Raw genomic sequence first — 19,905 nt, forward strand, 5'->3', positions numbered from 1 at the left:
TCCCTAGGTCGAAAGCTCGGCATTATAAAGTTTATAATGACTGAAACTGGCTACTAAATAAGCAAAACTGTTGGGAGCTAACGTGCTTTGTATTGTTAGCTCTAATGATGACGTTACTAAAGTGAAGATCGTTGATTTAACGCGTCAAACTGATCAACCTCTTATAATAGATGAATGTTGAAATCTGGTCAGGGGGAAAAAACATGCGTACTAAGACATAGATAGATAGACTCTAGCAGGGCGGCTTTAAAGGGTTACCCACTGCGACCCCTTTGGATCTATTGTGGCTCCCCGCACGCTAGAAGCTTACCCCACCAGACCTATCCGTTAATCAGACTCTTAATTCTGGAGAGCGTCTCTTCTTCGGTAAAGCTCTCACAGGCCTTGGTTTATTTTCCTACCCCGAGAAGTAACATCTTTAGCCCCAGACAAGCCCTCACACTGACACAACACGAGCAGTACCGTTTCCTCCTCCTCTTCCTGACCGAATCTTCAAATCATCTGCCAGGGGCCTATGCGATGCACGTGCTCTCTGATCCTGCAGTGGGCCCACCTCTGCCTATATAGATTTCAATCCATTCTAAGAAGGGTATTGGTGTTGCAGAGTTTTTGTTGTCATAGATTGATGATTGCCTTTATTAGCTGCTCTATTAATGAAATAATTGCTGCAATTACCAGCCGGAACAGCTGTTAGTTTCATACATTTGTTCCCTTTCAAGTTGTAATTTACCCTAATTTCATTTCGTTGTCTCAACTAATGTATAATCAGAAATGCGTGTAAGTTTACGTGCAAGATCGTTTATATTTAGATGCTGATTAGTAATGCATTTACTGTAATGCATACTGCATTACTTATCGTTCCTCTTGTAACTCCAACAGTAATAACTAGGAGGTACACTGAAAGCAACAAAACATCGCCATCAGTTCTAAATGGACTTCCTATGTCCCAATATTCTGGGGCATTTATGTCTATCTAAATCAAGGGTCGCCAAACTTTTTTGATCATGGACCCCCTATATAATTTTTCAGAAATCTCCATCGACCCACCAATAAAAGTACTTTTCAGTTAATTAAAAATAAAACTCTCTATTAGGTACTGTGTTTGTACATTTATTTTATGATTTTAAACATTTATTAAAGTAATTTTACATTTTGTAACAAATAGTTTTATTAAAAATATCTTAATGTTGAAATTTAAATACCTTAATATATAATTAAATAATAAGTAATTATAAATAAGTAAACTAACTATAGTATTAAGGCGCCACGGTAGACCGAGCGGTTAGAGGCGAGACCTGCGAAGCTAATATGTATTGTGGTACTGGGTTCGATTCCCGGTCTTAGGCCTTGGATTTTATAAAAGAAATTTATAGTAAAGTATGTTTGCTAGTCGCCTCCGTCCATGACACCTAATTGGTAGCTGGACGTTAAGCCCTAGCTGAAAAAATAGGCGATCACTTTACTTTACTATTTTTAAAGTACGAGTAACTATACTTTATGCTTCTAAATTAATGAGATGGGTGTGCCTGGTGTTTCTTTGCAAGGTTCCGCTATATTGGGTTCGAAATTGTTTTTCTCCTTCGACCCCCTGGCTCAGAAAAGACCCCTACTTTTGTTAAATAGACCCCTGGCGACCTCTGATCTAAATAATTGCTGTCCCCCAGTATTCATGTTGCTTTAGTTAATCAAATTGTTCCATATAAGAGGTGTTCCTAATTTCAGAAAAGTTATAATTAAAACTGTCCAGTAGAACAGTTTTCAGGGTTGATCGTCAAAAACTGCACGAAAAAGCGGAACATTGAAAAACACTCAACTATGACAATTTTTTTCTATATTTCTATCAATGATAAAATTCCCAAATTTTCTGTATAATATAGAGCAAATCCTCCCTCCTTTATAACTATAGGTTTTTTTGCAGCAACCCAGATATAATAGATTTCAAGAAAGAAAAAAGTTGCTGAAAATGAGCAAAAACGGCATTTTCAGAAAATGTTCTTGTTCTTCTTGTTACCTTTTTTTGTAAACAACGTAGCGCCTAAACGCGCGAACTGATTTTCATACTTACTTATGTTGGGATAAAATTGTTCACACATATTTGATTATGAATAATGTTGTCTTGATGTTTTGTTAGCATCAGCAAACAAAATTAAAACAGAAGTAGTGATTTACAATCTTGAAGTAAAGTATCGTGATTGTATGTTTCCATAAAACGAATATTTGTTGTACACAGATTTCTCACTGTTCATTTTTGATTCACCATTTTCTGCATCATTACCAAATCATCAATACGACCTCAACTTTAAGTAATTAAATTAACTTTGATTTGAATCTTTTTTTTTAAAGGAAAATTTGTTTTTAAGTTGCACCCTCTCATAGAACATATTATCTTCCTCCACATTACCAGGTAATCCTCTAAGGAGATTGAAGAGAAGATGGCCTCATGATCTTCTCTTATCATGAGAGCAGTATAGCAAAGCACGTTACTGGAATGCACACCACTGGGTGCCTTCTCCACTCATGATTTTCTTTTATTTTTTCTTTATCCGGTACCATATTTGCTTGTTGCAACAACCGTTGCAGTGGTAAATTCCAATAAAAGATCTAAAAAAAAAAAGAAGACTATTTTAAAGTTTCTTAAATTACTTAAATTTGGAAAAAAAATTGCAAAAGTTGAACTTTAAAGCTTATGGTTTCAGGAAGTAGTGAGAGTGGTCACAAAATAGCTTTTTTGTTTTGTTTCAATGTAATTTTCCACGTACGAACAAAATACTGTACTTTATTGCTCTTTATTTGCTTAATATACGATTTGGAAGGTTCCAGAAATTGCCTGTTTACGTGTTCGCGGTAACCAGTTTATGCGTCCAAGTAGGACGTTTCAAAAGGGAGGTGGAGGGGGGAAAAAATAAATAAAAGTTTCAGTATGTGAAGCACTTGGAGAGAAAGTGAAAGGGGTAAATAAACAGGAAGTGATGTTTATGCAAAGAGGAAGGGGCGACAAGATGAAGAGGTTGGAAGATGAAATAGGACAACCGAGGCTTGCTGTAGTGTCTGCGTGTACACAGTATACATAATGCATAGGTTTGGGTGTTGGTAACCATGTGTGTGTGTATATATATATACTGTACCAGTACGTGTGTGTATAGAGTGAGACAAGCACTGGCAGTGTCCCCTACTGTAGACAGCAGGGAGGTTAGGGAAGAAGCAAGCAGATGACAAATGTTGGAGGAGTCATGTTACCTAGCTGGGGGAGCGCGGCGGTAACACATCCTGCAGGACCTCGTGACTCCAATCTCTCTCTCTCTTTCTCGGCGCGGTGGCAACACATCCTGCAGGACCTCGTGACTCCAATCTCTCTCTATCTCTTCTTGCTCTTCTGCATGAATCTCTGTGTGTGTGGAAAAAAGGCAGCATCCTCTTCCATGTTCATCGTAATTGTGAATAGCAGCACTCAACCGCTAGAAAATTATTCCCGTCAAAAAAAAACTATGTACATATTTATGCTGACAAAATAATCACAAACAGAATAAAAATAATTTTGTTCACTATAGTGTGCATTCCATTTATCATTACCTTCATTGTACCTTCATTATTCATTGATTGTTTTTTTGGTTATTTTTGATATCTAAATTTATGAGATAGTTTTGGTCTTTAGGCCGTTGTTGATTGAGGAATATTGAGGTGAGACCAATAAATTCAACATCATTCCTTTCTTCATCCAACATCATTACAGTTATGATGATGTAGTTTAACGTTAAACTCCACAAAATTTTCACAATACCCTGAAGAAGGTAATACACGAGGGTGGTTTGAAAAGTTCTCGGAATGTACTAGAAAGAAGTGTCTTACCTCGGTGAAACTGCTTTTATTTTTCAACATAGTCTCCATGTAGACTAATGCATTTGGTCCAGCGATGTTCCAATGCCTTGATCCCATCTCGAAAATGAGATTCCTCCAGGCCTGCAAAATACCTCTCTAATTCGGCTGTCAGATCTTCCGTTGTAGGAAATCTCCGTCCACCGAGGAAAATTTTCAGCTTGGGGATGAGATGAAAGTCTGATGGTGCCAAATCAGGTGAATAAGGTGGATGTGGCAACAATTCGTATCTCAGTTCATGAAGTTTTGCCATGGCAATAACATTTGTGTGCGGGCGGGCGTTGTCCTGATGATAGATGACTTTTTTCGCGCATCTTTTGCTGTAGTTGGTCTAGGAGTTTTGCATAGTATTGCCCCGTAATTGTTTGGCCAGTAGGAAGATAATCTATCAGCAGAATGCCTTTTGCATCCCAGAAAACTGAGGCCATGACCTTTCTGGCCGAACGTACTGCCTCGTGCTCGGTGCTCGTACGTGCCGAACGTACTCGGTGATTCCTAGAACTTTTCAAACCACCCTCGTATTTACCGAAATTTGTTTATGAATTTGCTGACCGCACCTCAATATTCCCCAAAAATCATCTAAATTTTATCATTTAACGCCTTCACCTTAGAGCAGTGCTTCACAACCTTTTTCTGGTCCATGGCACATTAGCCAGATACCAAACAGTAAACGGCACAATGGAACTGAAATGCTCCCATTTCATTTTGAAAATGACGTATTATGCTCTCAACTCGTGCTGTAATAACAACCCTATTACAATCCTACAAAAATACAAGATTTCGTGGCAGGCTGTAACGTTAATAACAAACCCAATCATTCACCGTTCTTTGTCAATACAATTAACTACATATATACAGTAGCAATGAATCTTATAACAAAGAAATTCTTTATTTTAATGATGCCAAGAAGTGCCTGTAATTCATGTAAAATTTGTAAATCTGTAACTAAAAGATAGTGATTAAAAGCACCTCTAAATGAGATTAAAGTGAACAAAAACTAAACAATCAATAAAGAACGAAAGCTGTGACATATTTTACTAATTCTCCATCTTGAAGCAAGTCAACTCCAGTCTTTCAGTGGTCAAGCTAGACAATTACAAAACTGCATTGCTTTAATTTTTTATATTTTACTAGCCTATTTTAGTAGAAATCTGCCTGACATCCGAAGAAGAAGACTTTCGATTTAGGATGGTCTAAGAGTTGGCCACAATTGGCAGAGAATCACCTTATGAGATCAGTTCTGTGTGAGTTTCGAATTTTAGACTAACAAACCATCCATTAAGCTTATCTTCATGGAAAAGACGGCCTAACTTGGCCCAACCTATTTTATCTTCTCATTTTTTCCCGAAATTCCCAAATGACCCAGACATTCCTTACTACTGGAAGTTGCCAGTACTAATTTCAAGATGGATATGAAATTATTACTGGATTAACTTGACACTTATACTCTCAGGAAAGACTTATCCTGGATCAAACGCCTTGGCTTAGGGCCACAACACAGTCATCATACTAAGTTGCTAGAAAACTAACTCGTTATTTCTTAAGGCAAGTAAGAGATATACTCGTATATGGTAATGTTTAGAACTGGTGTTCTCCTACCTTAGTTTCTGATTTCCCTACATCTCCGTTTGGAAATATCACCACCGCTACCAAGAAAGATTTCTTGAGGAAATAAAAAAAAAAAAATGAGAAAACACTGCAAGGCACATCATTAACGATCCATCGACCATGACTTCATCATTTCCACTAACGCTGAGCGACTTACCGAGGATATAACGGCTGAACCTCTCTTTAGATAGTGAAAAAAAAATGTATTCATCATGCCTTTTCTTCTTCTTATCCATTCTCTGAGTACTATTGAGCTGTCGGCTAGAAAATGACGGAAATGTATTCAGTGGCATGGAAAAATCAAATAAAAGATACTATTTTACTTACCTTATCTCCTACGACTTGAATACCTGAATCTCTTGGTCTAAGTTTCCCTTTAATACTTTTTAATAAAAAACCAGGTCTTTTTTTTTTTATTGTAAAAAAACAATAAAATTATCACCTGCTCATCTATATAACCTTAAAAATAGAATTTTGTATTACACACATTCATAATTTTTCCATTAATCTTCCGTTTGATCTAATCAGCAGAAAACAGTGTAACTCTAATAGCCCACATTAATCATAAAAGACAACCTATTGGCATACATTTCTTAGCACAGTAGCCACTATACTCACTATTGGAAGCGTTTTAGCGTTATTAAATCAAGTTTATGCTAACAGCTGTTTCATTACCCATTCAGGATGTTTTATAAATATTCACTTTTTTTTACGTATCTTGCGAGTTCAACTTTTTAATTTTTCTTTTCTTGTCATTCATCGTTTAAAAATAATGAAGCCTAGCTATATTTGTGCCAATTTATGTACTACAAATATTTTATAAATTACTTTCTCATATGAGAATATTTTTCTTCTTTATTTGCATTTAAAACCAATGAAATACCTTCAGAGCAGTAATTTGATAAGATATTAAAAAGAAATGAATTGGAAGAGCTGAACTGAAAATATTACTGTCTCTACTGTCTGAAATAACACAAATTTTGGGAATGCAGATTAAAAATAAGAATTACAGTAATAATAAGTAATAAAAAAGGGAAATCTAAAGGGTTGGGAGATACCACCAACAATCAGAATACCAAAAGAGGTTAGAAAATAAATTATTCTATATTTACAATTAAGATAAAAGTTCAAGAACTTATAACAATGAGATCTAGGCCAGAAAAAACAGAAGTACTCGTAATTAAAAAGACTTACAATTTTGTTCCTTCAAGATTACACATAATTACAAATTAGCACGTGTTTTATTTTAAATTAACAATTTTTGTTCTCTAGCAATTTTAACAAAGATCCATACTTTGTCACATTAGATATAGTCTTCGCGAGACGACACTAGGGGAGTATGGTCATTAAATAATTAATTATAGAAGTCTCATTGGGGACACAGGCCAGGGAGACTTATACCGGGTTAGACAGGACAACATTTCGATCACTTACTGGACTCAGCGGTAATGGCGGACTGACCCACGCTAACGTCGCTAGGGTTGAGTTCTCTCTTTCTTTAAAACAGTTCTGCCAACTGTTGTGGCGAAGATGGCCAACAGATAAGGTGGGGCAAACAACTTCAAATTTAGATCTTCCATCGGGGGGGGCCGAACTTGCATAATTCGACTACCAAACCGCGTTGGTAACTACTATAGTATTAGTGATAGGTTATCCAATAAAAACAGTAAAGAATGGAGAAACAGTGATCTGTATAGAGTTAATAATTTATTTTAATGACGTGGACTAGTGTTTACGTAAGGTTAGTTTGTTAAAACAGTTTTCAGTTAACAGTTTTCTTTCCTTTTTTCTTGTACCATTTATCTAGAATGTTAAGGTGCCCTAGTAAAGAGGTTCAAGAGCAAATAATTGATTCTGAATGAAAGGCCAGAATGAATGTAATTGCAAACAAAAAAAATTTCACAGAAGATGTGAACTCCTATAGATTTTCAAATTTTCCTTCACCACAAATTTGGAGCAGAAACAACTTACCTTATTTCCTTTCTTAATACCTTAATTAGATTTCTTTTTTAGCAATATTAAAAATAATTGGTTTCGGCCAATATATTGTTGATTAGATTTAATATCTTTTGTTATTAACGCCGAACATAATTTGTAAAGATCATTTTGTTGTTTTAGGGTTGATTGGAATTATTGATTGATTGTAATAATTTACAATTACAATTTATGTGGATTACTACATTATGTAAATTGTTATAATTACCATTTCAAGGTATGTAATTTTGTTAATTGTATATTCATAACCATTATCCTGTAATCTCTACTTCCATATGAATGTTCTATAATAGATTATTAGTTTTAATATGGCCATTATGGTTATTGAGTATAGTTTGATTGAATGCTCCAAAGATAGAGCTATTTTTTGGCTTAAAATTTCTAATTTTTGAACATAGGCTAGTGTTGTCTCGTTACAACAACGTTCCTATTATAGAAGAGTTGTTAAAAAGGGCAGTATACCTGGATTTGGATGTAGTCCTGGTGTTTTGCTAAATGTAGTCATTCTTACTTCAATCTCTTCAATCTAAAATACTTCGAACTATTGTAAACGCTCCATTCATGTCTCCAACCTGGACTATACGTACAGTATACACACTGACCTTAACATTCTTTTTGTCACCACAAGTCGCTGAAAACACGATACAGAAAACTTCCACTTCAGCCTGCAATCTCATATAAATCCTCTAGATCAAAATCTTTCTTCTAGAACTCTTACTGGTAACCAGACAAGACGTCTTATTAAAAGACAGTGGTGGCCTCGTGATCTCCTCTCCAATGAAGAACCATCTAATATTTGGGACTGTTACCACTGGGTAACTTCTCCACTCGTTACTTATCATTTGTTACTCGATTATCACTGTTACTTATAGCGCTAACGCGCTGATTGTAGCATAAATAAACGCAAAAAAAAGTCATTCTTATGACTAGTCATAATCAGTCTTTAATGGTGGGTCATCGGGTCATGACTTGGTAATAGAAATAATAGTCTGGTATGACTGAGAGAAGGGTAATAACGTCTTAGTTTTATTGATATCCCCGCCCTGGATGTTGTCCACCATCTTAGCTCGGACATAATGTTGAAAAAACATCTGTATGTAATTACTGTTCATTATTTTTGGTGACTGAATCATAGTTTCAATAGGATGAAAAAGTAACTGCCAGTTTCAGTCATGGTAAACTTTATTCTGCCGAGCTTTCGACCTAGGTCATCTTCAGGGCTAATTTACAATGTACTGTTTTTTACATCATTAAAGGGTTGGTGTGTCTTCTGTCTTGTCTGCTCATGGACTGAATGTGATCGGTCTGTATGTAAGATCGTTAGCAGCAGAAATGAGTGCCTAAAGGAGTGGAGGTAATCCCTCTTGTCTGTGACAGCAGAAACACCACACTCTCTGGGAAAGATGGGACTTCCAGCATCCCTCTCGCGTTCGCATACTCCATCACTTAGCGAGCTTAGTGTCTTGGAGCAAAATAGTGCAGTAGCTCCAGTCACAATCACCTCTCTGACCAGAGTTCCAGTACCTTCATTGTCCTCAGGCTGCGAGGTCTTAAAGGCCTCGTGAAAAACGGATTAGTTAATGCACTGCACTGAAGCCGGGCTCGAATCCAGCAGTCAGTCAATTGATTTTCTTCATAGCTCGAAGTTTTAAAAAAAAAATATTCAACTAACAAAACACAAGGAATGCAAATTCAAATTCAATGGAAACTTCAAAATGAAAATTTAAATACAGAACTCAGTAAAACAATTCAGAAACCAAATTTGCATTTTATTCATTTTCATTTTAATTATTTTGCTGCGTTCATATGGTAATTGATAGGCATAGCAGATCAATATTCTGGTGTATTTTGCAAATTGCCTACGCTAAAATAAGTAAGCATACATACGTATGCATGATAAAAGTATACGTATTTTATGAATAAGCATCACCAGGTCCAGGTCAAGTTGAAGATGGAAATGTCCATGATGTTTATGCACAATGTTAATGGAACACTTGCAAGCAATTTTTTTTGGAGTAGACAGGGGTGAACTCCAGGGTTAATAACTACATTGGTGGTGGTTTGCAGAAGCTCAAAAGTGTAATTTTGCTGGGATTTATCGCCAACATTCTTTTAAATGTTCTCCTGTAGAAAGAGGAGTGATGGAAATCCTCCCAGTTTTACTTTGTAAATATCTTGTTGTGTTAAGTAAATAAAGTAATTTAATAAATTTTTAGAGGCGCCACGGTAGCCGAGCGGTTAAGAGACTAGACCCGCAATGCTAAGATGTACTCGTATTGTGTTGGTTTAGTAGGTTCGATTCCCGGTCTAGAGGCCTTGGATTTTATTTAATGGTTAATAAAAGAGTTTTACAGTAAAGTGTGTTTGATAGTCACCTCTGTCTACACACGTAATTGACGCCTGAAAAAATAGGCAAGTTACTCAACTTATTAATAAATTTTTAGTTTAATTTAAAATTAAATACGTATTTTATAGTGATTTATGGGACCCAAAATTTTATAAAACAAAGTTTGAAACTAAAAAAACTGACTGTGAACGACCTCCTCTTTCTATTTTCAAAAGAGATAAATTAACCTGCTGAAGGAAACTCCTCTAACGGAAGTAAGTCTGTTTTGAAGAACTCTTCACTTCCTTAAATTAAGAATTATTCTTGATCCATACGAGTTGGAATAATCAGAATTGTAGTAAGGATTTTTTTTCCTCCAAAAATAATTGAAACCAAACACGTAATTATTTTAATTACGTACCTAAATACTCTAATAACTTTCAAGATTTCTGTCTCACATTGTGATCGAAATTGCCAAAAGAGAAGCTCTACCAGTAGCGAAACACTCATTACGGAATTAAGAATGGCTTAACGATCTCTTCCAGCAATTCTATTCAACTAGATACTTCTAAGTTCGCTAAGTCCACTTGGCAGTTTCCTACTTCCGAGGGGATTGTGTCAACTGGTGACTCAGTGCGTCGCTGTAGCGACTTCCTTCCTTGCTTTTCAGGTCCCTCTTCCGCTGCCTTGTTCAGTGAATTTCTCATTATAATTGCTTTTGTTTATTTGTTTTTATTTATTTATTTATTTATTGTATCAGAAACCCACAAATTCTGAACATTGCGGTAAATTCTAAACTATTTTTGCGTGCTTAATTATATTCCTAAAACGGAAGTTCAATGAACACGTGATTTATTCTATAACCAAAAACTATTTTAAGACGATTTCGACTGCCATTTTTAAATCGTCTTGTATATAACAAAAAAAAAAACTATATAATACCTATCTAAACACCGGAAGTATGACTAAGGTATGACCGGAATGATGGTGCTATAACCATACTTTACAGAACAGGAAATTGGACAGATAACTCGAGCTAGTTGTCAATACATTACTAACATTTTCTATAGAGACTTAATAACACGTTTCCTCTTTTATTTCACATCCACATCGTAAATTATTTTTAGGATCTTCTTTGTATTTTTTGTAGATAGATTTCAATGAAAAGTTAATAACAATAATTTTCGTTTTTTTTTTTTTTTTTTTCGTTTCACCATCTATTACAGAACTAGGTAACACGGAGTATTGGATCGATCGATTCTATATCGATATGGAGTGTTTATTCTTTTTTGTTAAATCAAACATTTCTAACCTCTTATCTTCTTTACGAAATATAAAGCGGTTTCACGACTGATCAATGGTGAACAATTTTTATAGGCGAGGAACTTCCGCTTTTTGGCGGAACCGCCCTTTATACTACAATCTACATCTACAGCAAGGCGAAACATATGGTAACATTGAAGTAATTGAAGAAGATGATCTTAATGTGGAAAATGAGAGAAAGGGGAGGCAAAGTATAATGGGAAAATCCGGATTAAGTACTTGGAAACAATTTCCTAGGTACCTTTTGAAAATTGAAGCCTCAAGGGTGCGACTAGTAAGCGAGCTCCAACTTAATCAAATTCGCCTTTACCCGCAGTCAGTTTCTGGCCGGAGTACTTCTGTGTACTTCAGTGGTCACTTTACACAAATTGTAAACTTCTACAGTCGCCCCCTCACTCTACGAACTCTTAAGGGAAGCTCTTAAATAGATCATTAAAGCTGCAGTTGCTTTGCAAAGGAACACCCTGGAAAGATTCTAGATCAAATCTACTAACTCCTAAGTTAATAAGCAATAATAATTTAAGGAGATGGACTAGGTCAGCGTTTCCCAACCTTTTTTGGTTTGCATACCACTTCATGCTAAATTGTACCACTTCGTAAAAATGATTGTATTTCATAAAATTTGTTATTCCGAGTGAGTTATTTTATTATTATCTTTATTTGAATAGAGATACAATGTATCTGTTACCAAGGAGTTTATAAACTATAAGATCTTGCTTTAACATTTTTCTAAACAATTAAAAATTGCGTACTCTTCAAAATTATTAATTAATTTACAAAGTTCCACTTTAGGATTATTATATTTGTGCGCCCAAATCTTCTAAATTAATTTCTTTTAAGCATTCAACTACCTGTAAGTACCAATTAAATTTAATGTTGCTTGGATAGGAGCTTACTCATTACAGTCTCTTTAAGCAGATCTTTACATAGTTATCACTTAAATTCTGTCACATGATAATTCTATTAAATTTTCTTTATCTTTTATCGATAATGACGTAGCTTTTCCTAAATTTTCTTTATAGAAGGGGGGGGGTTTGAAATCCAATTATCATTTGTGTTTTCGGGTTTTGGGAAAATACTCCATGAAAGATAATTTTGAATCCTGTTGAATGTGCTGTTATATAATATTTTCTCGTAGGTATATCTTGAGACAGACCAACCTTATTTCTCTACTTATTAACAACTTCACTGTATAATATTATTAATTAAAATAATTTTTATGTATTATATAGGAAAAAAAGCGTTTCTTTGATATTTTTATGCTGAAATTTTTTATGTCCGCCCATTATTGATTATTTTCGCGTACCACAGGTTGAGAAACGCTGGCACTAGTTCATGCGGGAATCACCTGTTTCAGGGTCCTTAGATTTCCTCTTCCTGGGTGCTTTTTACAGCTTACGGTCTTGGTGATGAACACACTGTGGTCTATAACGAGAGAACACTGTTTGGAGCCCGCCAGTACACTCAGATGTTTTTATTTCAGCTAAAATAATCATTTTAAAAATCAATCTTTTCCTATTTTATTCATTTCAGTATTTATTTCAGAATATTTCAGTATTGATCCTTTTCTTCCAATCAGTTTTGAACTCATTCTAATATTAAGCCACATGGCTTCGTTATTTTTGTATTAAAAAAAATGAAAGCGGATTAAAATCTAAGTCTTAACTTCGTTTTGGGATTTTAAAGGATTTTTTTCTCCGTGATCATTAATTGAGTTTAAATCTCAGTTTGCTATTGGAAAGCTGTTTTCTGAAGCCAACCAATAAAAAATGCTTCTTTTTTTAAAAAAAAAATATATATGTATAGAGCAGTGACCAATAATCCGCAAAGGCGCCAATAAATAACCACGCCTAGATTTGCTCGAGGAAGGGGGAATATTAGTCTAACTGATGTCCATCTCAGTTTTATAGCGCTCTCTTACAATAGGCCTAGAAGTTTTATACAAATTTCTTTGAAATTCTTTGTTCTGTGAGAAAATTTGTCCGTAGTATTTTCTTGGTACTTTAACATCAGCTAGATTTGAATAAAATAGCTTTGGAATGTTGCTTCATCTATTTCCTGTGACGTCACCTTATTAGACGACAACTTCCTTTCAAAATATTTCTAAGTACGTCAACTTAGTTTAAGTAATCGACTGAGGAAATAATATTCAATTGACGATAAAATTAGTTTAACAAAAACAAAAGTCACTTCCTCCTACTCTGGTGTTAAAGAAGAGATTTTGTTTCCGTTTAGATTTTTCTATTTCACCGGAAATATCTGTTTCTTGTTTTTGCAGGACTTCCTGCTTATACTTATTCTTGTAGAGCTCCGGTGAGTTCGAAAACAAATCAGTTCATATGCTGACAGAACAAAGCTCTAGTTCCTAGATCGAAAGCTTGGCAAAGTAAAGTCTGAAAATTGGCATTATTAATTACTTCCTTCTGGATTAAGTCTCTATACAAAGTACTTAGCGCTTAGATTGTCCAGTTTGTTTTTTATTCTGAGCTTTTGTTGCTTGACTGTTTCACCATTGACCAGTTTTCTTTTTAACTTTAACAAAAACTTTTAGTTTAAAAAGTTAAGTATAAGGGTTGATTAAACGCCAAAAGGTACACAATAAAATTCCGAATCAAATGACACCTCATTCATGAAAATCGGTTTGTGCGTTTAGGCGCTATGCAGTTTACAAAAAAGGTAATAACAACAACAATTTTTGAAAATGTTGTTTTTGCGCATTTTTCGCATCGCTTTTCTCAAAAACTAATAAATCTATCTTATTACGAAAAAATTACAGTTATAATGGAGGATTTGCTCTACATTATAAAGACAATTTGGGAATTTTATCTTTTATAGAAAAAGAGAAAAAAAAATTGTCAAAGTTGGGTGTTTTTTCAACGTTACGCTTTTTTCGTGCAGTTTTTGACGATCAACCCTTATACAACTGTCCTACCGGACAGTTTTAATCTAAGAGTTTATACGTCAGATTTTACTAGCGCCTAGATCTGAACGCATTTACCGGAAATACCTATCTACCTACACCATGGCGCTACGGCCCTACAAGGACCTGGGCCTCCACCTCCACCTGGGGGGTGGGGGGTGGTGTCAGTCACCTCCTCGCGGTGCCCCCTGCTTTTCGCCGAACGACTGACAACGGGTGGGTGAGACCTCGTTAGCTGAGGTGGTGAAAGCAGCTCACCTAGGGGTGAAAACTCCGAAATAAAATTGGTAGATAGTGCTCATTAGCCCATAATGAAGGCAGTCTATCTTGGAGTAGGACACTCCAAAAATCAAGGTCTCTGGTCCTCCAGGTTGGGCTAACAACCCTACTCCATTAGAAAAACACATTGTTACGAATCCTCACACAAAGAATTTTCCCAAAATTTTTACTGGTGAAGACTTTCCCGCCATAACCTTCAATAAATTTTCCAAAAAAACATTTATTTTCTATTAGCCGTTAAAGAAGAGCTTCAGTAGTACGTCATAGAACCATTCATTTTCAGTATAGTTACCATCATCAATCTTATGGGTTTTACAACTACTATAATAATGGTGGAGTTAAGCAAAGTCTTCTGACAACTTAAAGCCTCTTTACAAATAGTGGTTTCTTTCTTTCGTGCAAAAATAAAAATCGTTTTTTGTAATCCAAAAACCAAGATCTTCTGGAGGATTACTATTTAATAATTTATCCAGTGGCATGGCGTGAAAGAAGGCGCTGAAGAATGGCCATATCCTATCGATTCAGCGGTCCCCCCCTGTGATTCATGGTCCAGCGATAAAATGACGAAAATGAAATGTCATTATCTACAAATAAATGACAAAACATTTTAGCACTTCCGTCTAAAACAATTTGTGCAGTCTAGTCTCCTGTTTTCCATTTCTCTCTCCCTCTTAAATTCTTTTCTGTGGAAAAGTTGTTTGACAAGTTTTATTGGACTATTATGTCACTTGATAACAGGGTATGACGTCTAATAAGGTACTTTATTAAAAACAAATTATTACGTCTCAATTAAGTACTCATATTTCAACTACAATATTTATTCAATCTTCTACCAACTAGTTTTAACAAATTCGCGTGTTCACTATGCAATTAGAATTAACAAAGTCAGTCTTAAAACACAGTCTTAAAATACTTATGTTATTTTGTGTGGGGGAGCAGCACAAATGATACCACCATTTTTGTAACATGTTCAATCTTGTTGGTAAATTTAACATGAAAAACTAATTAAATAATCCTTAATATTTTAGTAATTTATACTAATTAAATTCTTACTAGGTCTAATGTGATTAAATAATTAGGACGGTAGCTTATTTTTTTTACTAATGTAGGGAAATTTTAATTTATTTTTGATACAGCAGTGTGGCAACACTGTTAAGGGTGTGTTAAGTGGGGATGATAGTTTTTGATGGGGTGAGAGTGTTTATGTAAACACGTGATTACTGTTTATGTGCATTTATTAAGTGAATAAACCAAAATTTTTGGTAAACAACTATTGTGTTTGATTCAACCATTTAAGAAAAATAAATAATCTGTAATTTTTCTCTTTACACAAAAAAAATCAGGTTTTTTGTTTGATTTTTTTGTTTAAATCCATTTAAAACATACGAAGATGGTATAGAAGCATTAATGAGGAAAAATGATTTATGCATATTATTGAACAGTTTGGGGACCGTTTGGCAGCCGTTGGTATTTCTCAGAGATTAGGGAAGCCGTGGCAGACTTTGAATAAACCACTTCTTACGGCCCGAACACTCAACCTTCTTCTACTTCCTTTTGGGTGAAAGAAATAGTGGAATTCCGGCAGATTGGGGTCACCTCTCTCTAAAGCCTTACAACGCCCCCTTCCTTGGAAGGGTATTTCCTTCTTCACCACCTCCATCCGGACATTTACAAAGGCTTCCATGGGAGTACAAATACTCTGCTGTACCCTTTTTCAACTAGCAAAGTTACTTGCTCAAAAAAAAAAAAGAAAGAAAAAGGCCCCCAGCATCTCGAAGATTCCCTTATTCCACCCATGCTTCGGTGGTAAAAAGCATTTCGTCTTAGACTAAGCTAAGTAAATGCATAAAGTGCTGGAAAAAAAAAAGCACATTCAATCGGGAATTTCTCGCCCCCTAGCACCAAAAAGATGGTCCTTCTATCTCGTCACAAACACCTTGCTCAGATTTTCCTAACCCTAACGCCTACCTTTGCTTCCTAATCAGCAAGGTTGAAAGCTGTTAGATAGAGGATTACAACAATCACGGATGTAAGAAGATTGAAATTTGAATCAAATTGAAAACCACCAAATTTTAACCTTCTGTATCTCATTACCTGTTATCACTCAAACATTGCAATCTATACCAGTTATAGAGCTAACTTTTCTCTTCATTTTGGTAAAGAAATCATTGAATTCTGATCAATAGAAACAGAGATATAAAGGTTTGAAATTAGAATCTAATTGAAAACCACCAAATTTTAACCTTCTATATCTCATTACCTGTTATCACTGAAACATTGCAATCTATACCAGTTATAGAGCTAACTTTTCTCTTCATTTTGGTAAAGAAATCATTGAATTCTGATCAATAGAAACAGAGATATAAAGGTTTGAAATTAGAATCTAATTGAAAACCACCAAATTTTAACCTTCTATATCTCATTACCTGTTATCACTGAAACATTGCAATCTATACCAGTTATAGAGCTAACTTTTCTCTTCATTTTGGTAAAGAAATCATTGAATTCTGATCAATAGCAACAGAGATATAAAGGTTTGAAATTAGAATCTAATTGAAAACCACCAAATTTTAACCTTCTGTATCTCATTACCTGTTATCACTCAAACATTGCAATCTATACCAGTTATAGAGCTAACTTTTCTCTTAATTTTGGTAAAGAAATCATTGAATTCTGATCAATAGAAACAGAGATATAAAGGTTTGAAATTAGAATCTAATTGAAAACCACCAAATTTTAACCTTCTATATCTCATTACCTGTTATCACTCAAACATTGCAATCTATACCAGTTATAGAGCTAACTTTTCTCTTCATTTTGGTAAAGAAATCATTGAATTCTGATCAATAGAAACAGAGATATAAAGGTTTGAAATTAGAATCTAATTGAAAACCACCAAATTTTAACCTTCTGTATCTCATTACCTGTTATCACTCAAACATTGCAATCTATACCAGTTATAGAGCTAACTTTTCTCTTCATTTTGGTAAAGAAATCATTGAATTCTGATCAATAGAAACAGAGATATAAAGGTTTGAAATTAGAATCTAATTGAAAACCACCAAATTTTAACCTTCTGTATCTCATTACCTGTTATCACTCAAACATTGCAATCTATACCAGTTATAGAGCTAACTTTTCTCTTCATTTTGGTAAAGAAATCATTGAATTCTGATCAATAGAAACAGAGATATAAAGGTTTGAAATTAGAATCTAATTGAAAACCACCAAATTTTAACCTTCTGTATCTCATTACCTGTTATCACTCAAACATTGCAATCTATACCAGTTATAGAGCTAACTTTTCTCTTCATTTTGGTAAAGAAATCATTGAATTCTGATCAATAGAATGTAAGAATATTTTGTTTTATTTTTAGCCCCTGCCATCCATTAATTTTGGTTATTTTGGTATGAAAGGCAACTGATCTAACTTATTCTTTGGTTTAAAATTTCTATTCAGTAAATTTATCCAGCATGAATTAGCATTACGATGATCTGGAAGTATTTAGGTTATTAATGTGTCTTGCGGAAAAAAAACAAAATTAAAGAAGACTGTTGCTATGAAACTTAAATAAAATAAAGAATGGTTAACCAAGAAATAACCTTTTGTAGCTCTTGATAAGGTAAAATAAAACAATTTTAAATTACAAACAAGGCCATAATAGCTAACTTATCGATTTTTATCGATAATTTATTGCTTTGGGGAGATCCGTACTCTTGAGAGGTATACTTAAAGATGACAGAGCTATATTTTTTTGGAGGTCCTATCTATCCACAAAAGATGAGTTCCACGCTAGCCATCGCTCGTTCTGAATGGGACCAGAAGGAGTTTCTCTCCTGTACACACTCACACACACAAACTCCTCTTTGCTATTTGTGGGTGAATTTTAAATCTTCCAATTTACCACGTTATACAGAGGGAGTAGAAAAGTAGATGTTTTTGGTGCAAGGCCCTTTTAGGTGTAAGGAGGGAATCATTTATCAAGGTTGCCCCGAAGGCGAGGGAAGTGGCTTTGGGAAACTAGAGCTTAGTACGTGATCGAATTTCTAATAATCGTTCGCTTTCGATGTTATATGATATTATGATTATCTTGTTCTATATCGATTAGTAATGTTGAATTTTATTTATTTATTTTTATTTTTTAAATCGATTTCTTTGAAAAATTGTTTGTTTTTTTTTTTCGTTGCCTTCATTACGTTTCATATTTCAGCTGATTGATTTTCTCCTTCAATTGATCAAAGTTGAACTTTTCAGTTACACTACTTAGACACACGTGTAGACCAAATTGTAAAAAAAAAAAATTCAGATAATTGGGGATCTTAAAACATCTAAAGATATACGTACTTCTTAAAAGAAATATTAAATATTTTAATAAAAAGTTGTAATTAGATAAATAAAAAAAAAGAATAAGAATTGTACAAATTCTTGTGTTTGCTTTACAAACAAAATTAAGTAAACTAAGTAAACAACTTTTTTTTTAGGCGGGGCTTAACGTCCAACTGCCAAATTAATATTATAGGCTAGGGGGACGGTAGAACATGCTTTGTTATTAATATGTTTTTCTAACAAATAAGAAGTAGTTACTTGCTGGATTTGAACTAAAGAACTCATTTATAAACCCACGCTTAACAATACTAAACAAAAATGCCCTAATTAGTAAGTAAGTAGAGTAAGTATTAAAGTATGAATTTGTAAGGCTTTTGTTTTGTTTTCCATGTCTGTTATTTGTTCGTTACTTTTGATAAAATACTTACTGAATTAGAATGAATACTTATGATTTTTTTTTTTTTAATTTATGTGAAAGAAAATAAAGTTAAAATATCAAAGATGCTAATTTCTTTAAAGATTTGTTTACTTTTCTGGAATCGTTTGCTTGGCATTATTATTTTTATTTATTTATTTAAAAGCACGACAAGATGACATCATATTGGCAACCTGGAAGCTTTTATGAGTACACTATATTTCGGACAGTGCTACCTCGTTACAGTCGAGCACACTCCGTCATCCGACAGTGAGCTATGAAACACTTCTATGAAGAAAAAAAACTATGGATCAACAGCCGGATTTGAACCACGGATCTTGGTGTTGGAAGAAGCATACGCTAACCAGTGAGCTAATCCGATTTCTACCATTCAACTGAAAAGTTTAACTATCTTATTGTTTTCCCCCAAACTTTCTCCTACCAATAATCACTTAATTTTATAAATTATTACCTCTAAATTGATTTAATTTCAAAAAAATGAATGCATTCCATTTTTTTTTTTTTTTTAATTCCAATTGGTATGTACGTCATTTATTTTATTACAAATATTTTTTGGAAAAATTATGCTGAGAGCCTTTTATGGCTAGCGGAATAATTAGGCACACCATATAAAGTGGCATTTTAATGAATTAATAATCTCTTAATAAATTTTAATAAAGATTATAATAAATATTAATTGAAATTTATTTTTTTAAAAAATCGTCAGTCAACAACAAAAAAAGATTAAGAATACTCTACATAATATTATTACCTATTGTTTAATTAATTTTTCAATTTAATTAACTACCATATCTAATTAATCCAAGAATAATGAATTA

At 34.2% G+C, this 19,905-nt stretch overlaps 2 protein-coding genes across 7 annotated transcripts in view; one reads left to right on the plus strand and one right to left on the minus strand.

The window, feature by feature from the left end:
* LOC141446118 (dipeptidase 1-like) overlaps window positions 1-19,905 on the plus strand; it is a 290,995-nt gene that overhangs the window by 172,514 nt on the left and 98,576 nt on the right. The window contains exons 1-3 of one of the 3 annotated variants that reach the window (XM_074112558.1): window positions 7,118-7,222; window positions 7,600-7,693; window positions 19,233-19,433. The exons of the other annotated variants lie outside the window; for them this stretch is intronic. The gene's annotated coding sequence lies outside the window, so the exon portion shown is untranslated. Of the gene's footprint in view, window positions 1-7,117; window positions 7,223-7,599; window positions 7,694-19,232; window positions 19,434-19,905 lie in introns of those variants that run through there. 3 annotated transcript variants of the gene reach the window in all.
* LOC141446122 (uncharacterized) lies at window positions 1,041-6,979 on the minus strand. 4 transcript variants are annotated; one of them, XM_074112563.1, is made up of 5 exons: window positions 6,676-6,979; window positions 5,639-5,940; window positions 5,473-5,535; window positions 3,238-3,455; window positions 1,041-2,601 (listed from the first exon to the last, which is right to left on the minus strand). In XM_074112563.1, exons 2-5 carry the CDS (start codon window positions 5,693-5,695, stop codon window positions 2,529-2,531), a joined length of 411 nt encoding a protein of 136 aa, XP_073968664.1. In that variant the 5' UTR covers window positions 5,696-5,940; window positions 6,676-6,979; the 3' UTR covers window positions 1,041-2,528. The 4 variants fall into 4 exon arrangements, 2 of the variants coding, with proteins under 2 accessions (XP_073968664.1, XP_073968663.1); XM_074112562.1 differs by having other exon boundaries at window positions 5,639-5,742; window positions 5,809-6,979; XR_012453511.1 differs by lacking the exon at window positions 5,473-5,535 and having other exon boundaries at window positions 1,042-2,601; window positions 5,639-5,742; window positions 5,809-6,977.

The sequence above is a fragment of the Rhodnius prolixus genome, unplaced genomic scaffold (genome assembly GCF_049639745.1).
Source record: "Rhodnius prolixus isolate KJV_2025 unplaced genomic scaffold, Rpr scaffold_1, whole genome shotgun sequence".
In the NCBI taxonomy this organism is placed as follows: Eukaryota; Metazoa; Arthropoda; class Insecta; order Hemiptera; family Reduviidae; genus Rhodnius; species Rhodnius prolixus.

Coding starts and splice junctions, on each gene's coding strand:
- LOC141446122 (XM_074112563.1), bottom strand. CDS start 5,695: ATGATGAATACATTTTTTTTTCACTATCTAAAGAGAGGTTCAGCCGTT. Junction 3,456..5,472: donor TAGGGAAATCAGAAACTAAG/GTAGGAGAACAC, acceptor ATAATTTTCTAG/CGGTTGAGTGCTGCTATTCA. Junction 2,602..3,237: donor CGCCGCGCTCCCCCAGCTAG/GTAACATGACTC, acceptor TTTTTTTTTTAG/ATCTTTTATTGGAATTTACC.